The 9,871-nt window shown below is 38.7% G+C and overlaps 1 protein-coding gene across 1 annotated transcript in view; it reads left to right on the top strand.

Annotated features, from left to right (window-relative positions):
• The first annotated feature begins 2,582 nt into the window (after positions 1 to 2,582).
• The window catches only part of igfn1.4 (immunoglobulin like and fibronectin type III domain containing 1, tandem duplicate 4), a 39,077-nt gene continuing 31,788 nt past the window's right edge, over positions 2,583 to 9,871 (top strand). The window contains exons 1-2 of the mRNA XM_055917984.1: positions 2,583 to 2,708; positions 8,472 to 8,565. Of these exons, the coding sequence (XP_055773959.1) occupies positions 8,517 to 8,565 (49 nt within the window). The 5' untranslated portion in view covers positions 2,583 to 2,708; positions 8,472 to 8,516. The remainder of the gene's footprint in view (positions 2,709 to 8,471; positions 8,566 to 9,871) is intronic.

Raw genomic sequence — 9,871 nt, 5'->3', positions numbered from 1 at the left:
ACCTACATCACTATACTGAGGGCGTATCCATTTCGAAAAGGGTGTTTTTGGGAGCTTTTGTAAATGTTTGATTTTGGCATCCATACTGCAGAACGAGGATCAGGAAGTAAAAATCGGTGGTTGAGGTACGTTTCACGAAAACAAGTCAAATCAGGCCTCCCAAGTGGCGCAGTGGTCTAAGGCACTGCATCGCAGTGCTAGCTGCTTTACTACAGATCATGGTTGGGCAGCCGGCCGCGACCAGGAGACCTATGAGGCGATGCACAATTGGCCCACCGTCGTCCAGGTTAGGGGAGGGATTGGCCAACCGGGATGTCCTATTCCCATTACGCTCTAGCGACTCCTCTAGTGGACCGGGCGCATGCACCCTGACAAAGTCGCCCGGTGTATGGTGTTTCTTTCGACACATTGGTGCGGCTGGCTTCCGGGTTAAGCGTGCGTTGTGTCAAGAAGCACTGCGGCTGGGCGGCTGAGCGCCTCTCGACCTTTGCCTCTCCTGAGTCGGTACGTGAGATGCACAATGGGACAAGACTGTAATTACCAATTGGATATGATGAAAAAGGGTTTGAAAATAAAATTTAAAAAAAGTCAAATCGAATAAAAATGTCTGGACAGTTCTATAACATGCCTTTTGCATACGATATACAGATGAGGTTGTACAAAAAGTAAATTCATCCTTTAATTTCTCCAGGATTGGTGGGTCCCTTGAGCTAACGTAGGCTAATGTGATTAGCATGAGGTTGAAAGTAACAAGAACATTTCACAGGACATAGACATATCTGATATTGGCAGAAAGCTTAAATTCTTGTTCATCTTACTGCACTGTCCAATTTACAGTAGCTATTACAGTGAAATAATACCATCCTATTGTTTGAGGAGAATGCACAGTTTAGAAAATGAAAAGTTATTAATAAACAAATTAGGCACATTTGGGCAGTCTTGATACAACATTTTTAATAGAAATGCAATGGTTCATTGGATCAGTCTAAAACTTTGCATATACACTGCTGCCACCTAGTGGCCAACATCTAAATTGGAATAATACGTTATGGCCTTTCTCTTGCATTTCAAAGATGATGGTACACAAAAATGTTTTTAAAAACAGTTGGTTTTTTCTTTGTATTATCTTTTACTAGATCTAATGTGTTATATTCTCCTTCATTCCTTTCACATTTCCACACACTTCAAAGTGTTTCCTTTCAAATGGTACCAAGAATTTGCATATCCTTGCTTCAGGGCCAGAGCTACAGGCAGTTAGATTTAGGTATGTCATTTTAGGCGAAAATTGAAAAAAAGGGGCCTTTCCTTTAAAAGGTTTTTAAGGTCGTTTTCTTGAGTCTGTAGAGGCTCTAATTCAGTCGGTCTATATTTTCCAATGATGGCTCCTCTATTTCACCTGACTTCTTCAGTCTAGCCTATGACCTTTTGCAGCAGTGTAGACCTGTTATCATCCCAGATCTTAAGGTGAACATGATGCAACATACACAGGCTTTAGGGTAACCTTTGGCTAAATTACTACCTCATAAAACAAGCCCAGAAAAGACATGACTCCTCTGCTAACAACATGTTAAGCCAGGTCCTCTCCTGACAGTGTGCCCGTTTTATAAGATTAGAATTATGATTAGCACGTCCAATGAACTTTCCTCTTTTACTGGAGACCATCCACACTCACGTGTCAATAAATAGCACAATAGGTTGTAATGTGGTTGTTAAATCCCAAATTAAATTCCAACTCACTGGCAACCTTGAGTTTTACTACATTAACCTCTCTGGCACCTGCAGACAATCACCTCACAAACTGTACTCCATTAGGGCACCACAGAGGCAAAGAGCTGACTCTCACAACTTGTTATAGGCACAATTGCTAAGATCCACTTCTCGCATCGTAGTGCCAAATCAAAGAAGAGGAGCATGCATCTTGATTGGCTTGCATCTACAGTAATTGCAATAGCGTACACCATTTTATCCAAACCAGATTTATTAGTACATCATCAAGTCAATGCTGTGTTTGGTCTGTCACAGAGACCATCCCTTTCACATGATACAAAATGATTCATTTTAAGAAACATAAGCATGATCTCTTTGCAGACAAAAGTAGCCCCAACTGTTTCCTTACCAACCTTTTTATCAATACTCCCATGTTTGCATTGGCACCATCCATAACGTCAACCGAGACAGATCAGCTAAGAGACGAGAAAATACACTCACTAGTTTCAGTCTGATGCATCATTTCCTGAAGAAACTACACTTTAAGGGAACATTAAATAACAAGCATCTGCAAACAGTACATTTATTATAATAATAATAATCATCATCATAATAATAATAAATGCCATTTTGCAGATGCTTTTATCCAAAGCGACTTCCAGTCATACATCTTACATACAGGTGGTCCCGGAATTCAAACCCACTATCCTGGTGTTGCAAGAGCCATGCTCTACCAACTGAGCTACAGAGGACCACAAGTTAGCTGTCATAAATAATTAAGCTGGGGTGAATATCCCCTCCCCTCGCAGGGGTTGCCATTTCAGCCAAAAACAAATAGGCAATCCCTTGCTTGGCAGGCACTCTGAGAACGAGGAGGCTTGTTGCAGAATCACTGGCATTCCTAAAAGGATTTATTAGCTTGTAGACCTGTGAGGCTGCACTCGAATATCAGACTGGGAAGAAGCACGGCTGGAGAGGATCACAACTGAGTGTGCTGAGAGGTAAGTCCATCGTCCATCTCATCCTTAGCAGCAAGGCTTAAACGGAGGTGTTAATTGTGGCGACTTGGCCATAGTCCTTATCACAACAGCTCCCTGTGCTGTGGCTGAAGAGGGACTTAAGTCATTTTTTGCCCTTCAATAGGACCTGTAATGTATTATGGCATATCAAAGAAGTTGTCCTACTCTGAAAGTCTGCTCATTCATATTGCATTCTATTTCACATTACTTAAAGAGCCCTGTAGAATAAAACGTGCAAGTATTACGTTAATTTATATATTTTTTTGTGTAATTGCTGTTGAATATAAAAATCTCAGACGGTATAAGATTTTTTTTAATATATATTTCATAGCTTCCTAAGTTGTATGCTCACGAAGAGTGCTCACGAAGAGAAAAATGTTGATGAATGTTAATTAAAGACATTAAAGTTAATAATTAATTCATAGTAATGAATTGCACTGCAGGGTTTAATTGTCATGACATGAGATTTTGCAGTCACAAGGAGAGGAGTCACACTCAATTTATTTTAAGAGTATGATCATACCTCTAGTTTACATAGTTGACCTCATTATATAATTAGTGGGTATTCTAATGCGTACGAATATTAATACGAGAGCATACAAGGTAATTACAATCCAATACAGGATAAATTGATCCATTTAGCTATTTGAGTGAGCAGTATTACTTGCTGCCATTGGCAAACATTTGATTGTCAATTGGTAAAACATGATTAACTTTACATCCCTGATCCCCCTGACCCAATCGTGCTGAATGCCTACAGTATGCTGCCCTCAAGGCTTATGCATCCTTTATAACATACGTCGTCATAGACTGGTGTTGGAAAAATGCAACACTGGTGCTTACTGTTGTCCTGGGATATACAAAATGGGTTGTTATTTTATTTGAAATGCACAAGGTCCTCTACTCCGACAACGAATCCACCGATAAAAGGGTAAAACGAGTTCGTTTCCAGTAATCTCTCCTCCTTCAGGCTTCTTCTTCTTTGTTGGACTTCATATGGCGGTTGGCAACCAACTTTAAGGTGCATTACCACCACCAACTGGACTGGAGTCTGGACCTCAGTTAATCACCCACGTGGGTATATGCTCCTAAAAAACAGGGAAGAGATGGGAGAGGCTGGACTTGCAGATCGTCAAGCGTTACAACTAGAACCAAAGTTCTATTTTAGTGCATGGCTACGCAAACGCTCGTTGACGCACACGAGCAGTGTGGGTGCAATGATTGAATAAAGTATGTATACATTTATTTTTGCAACGCTTGCACATGCGACGTGGGCAGTGTGGTCAGCTTGTTAGATGTAACATTTCACGACTAAGACCTCCTCAGCAAAAATGTTACAATTACAGATTTCTTGATTTATCTTTCTTTTTTTGATTTTCCTAGCTAGGAGCAAGCGGCTAGGAGCAAGCTGAATCTAGTATGCGGGAGCTTTTAATCCAAACAGTGCAATATATATATATATATATATATATATATATATAATATATATATATATATATGTATATATATATATATATATATATATATATATATATATATATATATATGTATAATTATTTTTTTGTTTTATATTTTTATTATTATATTTTTTAAATACATTTTCAGGATGGAATTTTTTTTTCAGTGTAAACTTAAACGACTTAAAACCAGATGTAAAGTATATAGAAAAGATAATGGACCTAAATATTTTGGGGGAATATTGGGAATAGCAATAAGTAAAATAAAAGCTATACAGCCAGGGAGAATTGAAAATTCCATAAACAATGAATTTAGCACAATTGGTTTTGTTGTTATGTTTGAGCTAAATAACACAGAATTGCCCATGACAAAATACTTAGAATTGCAGGAAATTCGTTTTAAAAGTGCAACATTTTCTCTCAGTTCGATGGCAAATATGAAGAATTGGAGGAAAATAGCTTTAAAACTGCACAAATGTATCTCAACTACATGGAGAAATGTTTAGATTCGCAGTAAATTGGCTTAAAAATGCAACATTTTCTCTCATGATGCGGCCCTCTAAAATGTGCCCTAAAATTCAGCCGCGCTGACGGGCCGACCGTGCCCATTACCACGCCTCCCTGCCACTTCCAACACCTAAGCCCTTTTTTGATCCAGAACCCCTGAAGTTTTGCCCTTTCCAGGCTTTTTGAACCTGACCATGACCCACCTTAAGTTATTTCAATAATGGCTAGGTCATTAAACACTGCACTCCGGGCATTAAGAACAGTATTCCAGCCCTGGTCACATAAGCAGGTGGCTGCGTTAACATTAAGGTGCACTGTGAGCCACATGGTCCCATAAATAACGACCCCTGCTGTGGCGTGGAGGCTGGCACTAAGTGTCCTGTCAGTCACTGGCCAAGTGGCTCATTTTCAACTGCCTGAGCGCCAAGAGAGGGGTAGCTTTGAAAAACTGCTAATTCACACTATGCACCATCAATGTTCCCAAGATTAACACTTTATTTAGAAGACACCAACCACCTGGTAATGGGATTAGTATTTTTATCAACTCTGTTAAGTGGTGTTGGGACCCATGTGTGGTTGTTTTAGTAGTGTCAGAATGACGGGATTGAAATATGGGGTAAACCAAATCCTAAAACTACATAATGGGTAGTATTTTGACATCATAATAATGCTTTACTTTTAATGATGGCCTTGGAATTTAACTGAATTAAACATCTACAATTGTTTATATTTTAATTAAGAACTTCCAGAGAGAAATTACTGAATATTCTATTTTGAGCAGGTTTTAGTTGGGCTTACTCATCACACAGGTCAAATGTGATTTATGGCATATCATGACATTTGTGATAGGATGATCATAGTTTAAGTGACATGTGATGTATCATATGACAATGTACTGTAACATGCTCTTCTTCGAAAGGCCTCGACTAGGAAACCCTAGAATATCATACATATGTATAACAAGCCGTGTTGAATTTCCTCAGATATTAAATCAAAATCTTAACGTATCTTTATAGAGTCAGTTTTGAACTCAGATTTCCTGACTCCATGTGACAGACCCACCATACGGCCAAGTTTAACATGACCTACATTGTTATGCAGTAAAAGTAACACTAATAGTTTGAAATCCCAAACCATTTTCAATATTCAAATAAACATGAAAATAAACCACAAGTTGACTGTACGACAAAGTAACAATTAGGCTTGCATGATAAAAATGTTGTTTCTTGTTTCAAGCTATCCACCAATCCTGAAACCTCTAATATTTCAACTTTGACGTGTATCCTTTTCCATGGTTGTTTATAACCTATCCTAACTACAGTAGCCTACTGGTTACATACCAACACACTTGCTACATTTAAATATTTCAAAGCCTTCTATTTATGACAGTTCCAGCATTAGCCTGTGCGCTTCCTTTTTTCCAACCCAAGATTTAGTTGAGACCTCAACAAGTGCAGGGACACCTCAAACCATGTCAACATCACATTCCTTTGAGCAAACATATTGCCGCTCAATCTAGAGGCTGCCAGCCAAAGGAGGAATAAGATTCTACCATCGGGGAACACTTAGGATGTGAGGGAAAAACTGTTAAATAGAGTTTCCTACAGAAAGCCACCTGGTCTGGTACCACCAGGAGCAGGCGTTCCCAACCTTTTCTCTCCAGTGCCCCTTTTTTTTCATGTGAAAAATGTCACGCTTTTATTATTGTTTATTGAGATAGCCTATATTAAATACAACACTATATTAAATACAACACTATATTAAATACAACACTATATTAAATACAACACTATATTAAATACAACACTATATTAAATACAACACTATATAAAATACAACACTATATTAATGCAACACCAGCTCTTTTTTTTGGGGGGGGGGGGGGTGAAAACCTATAAGAGGGTAGCTTTCTTAGAGCAGGGTTTGAGAGCCCTGCTTTGCATCAATACTGTATAACTTCAATTAAACACAGTCTCAAATAGCTGCCTGTCCAGTTCAATAGCCGGGGATCGACACACATTTCAGCAAGTAAATGCTTGTTTCAAATAAACACAGGGTCTAAATGAATAAACACAGGGTCTAAATGAATAAACACAGGGTCTAAATGAATAAACACAGGGTCTAAATGAATAAACACAGGGTCTAAATGAATAAACACAGGGTCTAAATGAATAAACACAGGGTCTAAATGAATAAACACAGGGTCTAAATGAATAAACACAGGGTCTAAATGAATAAACACAGGGTCTAAATGAATAAACACAGGTTCTAAATGAATAAACACAGGGTCTAAATGAATAAACACAGGGTCTAAATGAATAAACACAGGTTCTAAATGAATAAACACAGGGTCTAAATGAATAAACACAGGGTCTAAATGAATAAACACAGGGTCTAAATGAATAAACACAGGGTCTAAATGAATAAACACAGGGTCTAAATGAATTGTTTATCGGCACACACTCTCCATGGTGCTGAAGTGTGAAACCCGGGGTGTATGATAGGCAGCAAGTCTGATCTGCAAGTCTGATCTGAGATATATGTTGTATTATACATTTTATACTGTTAATATTGGTCACAATAAACAGTGTGGTAGTCTTTTCAACATTTTATTGTGCAAAAGCTGTCTGCATTAAGGAAATAGACGCACGGCTCAAATAGAATCATGTTTCTAATAAGCGCTGGTTGTGATTACCGATTGAAGCAAATAAATACCAAGGCTATTAATTTAAGTTTTACTGTAAAACCACTTTATGTGAACCCCTTCATATCCATTAGACATCAGAGCCATTATATGCAGCCTCCAGTCTATCTATTTTGGTATAGCAATACATTCAGCTGTCTTAGAGTAGCAAACCATCTGGGTAATAAAAGCGTCCAGAAGGGTGCTCTTAGTGACATCTACTGCACATTTAACCAATGACGTTTTGTATATACTCACTGCAGGAAAATAACTCTCAATATGAGGAAATCAGACCATTTCTAAAATGGACAATCCTATACTGTATGTCTTTAGAGGTATTAAACTGGGTACACAAGCATTACACATTGTAGATGGTCCATTTGGAAAACTATTCGCACAACGAATTCTCTATGGCTCTCCTGCAGTTCGTCTTTAAAAGTCCTACACTGGGTGCACAAGCGTTATACATTACCCTTCAATTTTGAGTCACTACACTAAAATAATACCTTGGTTCAGTGTTTCCCAACCCTGGTCCTCCAGTACCCCCAACAGTAGACATTTCTATTGTAACCCTGGACAATCACACCTGATTCAACTTGTCAACTAATCATCAAGCCCGCAATGAGTTGAATGAGGTGTGGTTGTCCCGGGCTACAATGAAACTGTGTACCGTTGAGGGTATTGGAAGACCAGGGCTGGGAAGCAATGCCTTGGTTGATCAGCAGAAAAAGGAAGACTTTTAGTAAGCAGTAAAGATTTACCGCAGCCTGACAAACAGTCCCACATGGTCATGTTTCATGTCCTCACCACAGGTGCAACTTAAAAAACCTCAGATGTTAAATCAATGTCAATGGCAAGTCACGAGCTGTAAACCAATGCTCAATCTGATGAGGCAAAATAAAAGAGAAATGCAGAGAGAATAAAACAAAATACCATTCTTAATGGTTTCCCACAGGATCATGGGACAGAAATAACATGGAAATCAAGAGAGAGGGATCATATGTACTGTACTCATTAACTCCCTTAGGTCTTGTGACACCATATTGCTTTCAATGCTCAATCCAAAAATAGAATAACCTGTTTCTCTATCTATTAAAGCTGAAGACATTCTGCTGAGTCTACCCAGCAACCAAAAGTTCCAAGATGTGGAAAAATAAATCAAAGGTCACGGACCAGACGGCCACTGGCCAAGGTATGTAGATAATGTTATCCCCCATTATCTCTGCAGGTGAAGGTCAAGAATACCAGATTAATGGACGCCAGAAAACACTGTCAACAAACATCTTCAATCAAGAGTATATAGTCTCTGTTGCTTTACTTGTAGACATTAGCTTAATAATATCATCATCATATAACCACCATCATCCTCCTCATCTTACTACATTTGTGTACTACTACCAGTCAATTATTTCAGTTCCCTGTCTGCAGTAGAAAGTTAATCTGATTCCAAAGAGGATGAAGTAGACTACCCACAACAGAATGACAGCGTCAAAGGAAGATTGAAGATAACGAAATGACAACAAGACTACTGAACACAGATCACTGCACCATGCAGCGCAGTAACTTTCATCCATTGAAGAAAAACTTCAGACCGAAAAGCCTAAATCACATCACATAGCTCCTGTTGGCCATTAAGCCTCTAAGCGACAACAGTGATTTATATTATAGCACAAGACTACAATTGGTTGTCAACTGTGGGACGACAAAATCAAGGGAACACATCAATGCAAGGGAACAACACGATTATCTGACACCCTAACACCGGAAATATAGAGCAGAAGCCCTTTCGGAAGACTAGAAACCCTTCACTCAAATCTGACATCAGAGAAGACATAACACCGTCCTGAATGTATAGAATGGGGCCTGAACTGTAGAGAGGAATCTCCAAATTGATTACAGTGACGGGCACAAATCAATATCAACATCAAGCAAGAAAGATGGCATCCAATGCCTAGAACGTGCATTTCTTATGTAGCCTGTGTTAATGTGCTCTTTAACGGACCTTCATGAAGCATCCTCTACTGTTCATTGTCATTAACTGTATTCCATTTTGTTATGTACAACAATGTACAGTTTTACGTACAGGGATATGTTCTACTGCATATCTGATCTGATCTATGCTGTCACTTACACAATGTGTAAGCATGGATCCTCGAGGAGAAGAAATTTAAATATGATTCAACATTTTTTAACAAGGAATATTCTGACATCTAATATGTTAGAATATACACACTGTGTTAAGCATGGTCGTGGTTGAGTATTTGGACCGAGATCAATAAAACCACAAGCCAGTTTTAAAGAGAATGAAATGAAAGATTGCAGATATGACAGTTGCATTGCAGAATGCATCAATGCAAGAACAAAAAGCAACAATTACCTGACACAGTATAACAGACATTATGGAGAAAGACTATGAAACCCTTCACTCAAGGGAGATAATGTAGAGGACATAACAACGCCTGGTCTATGATACATTCTCACATAGAGGACATAACACC

This window comes from Salvelinus fontinalis, chromosome 3 (assembly GCF_029448725.1).
Source record: "Salvelinus fontinalis isolate EN_2023a chromosome 3, ASM2944872v1, whole genome shotgun sequence".
NCBI classification, from domain to species: Eukaryota; Metazoa; Chordata; class Actinopteri; order Salmoniformes; family Salmonidae; genus Salvelinus; species Salvelinus fontinalis.
Note: the sequence above shows the minus strand (reverse complement) of the source record. Positions and strands in the feature narration are given on the sequence as shown.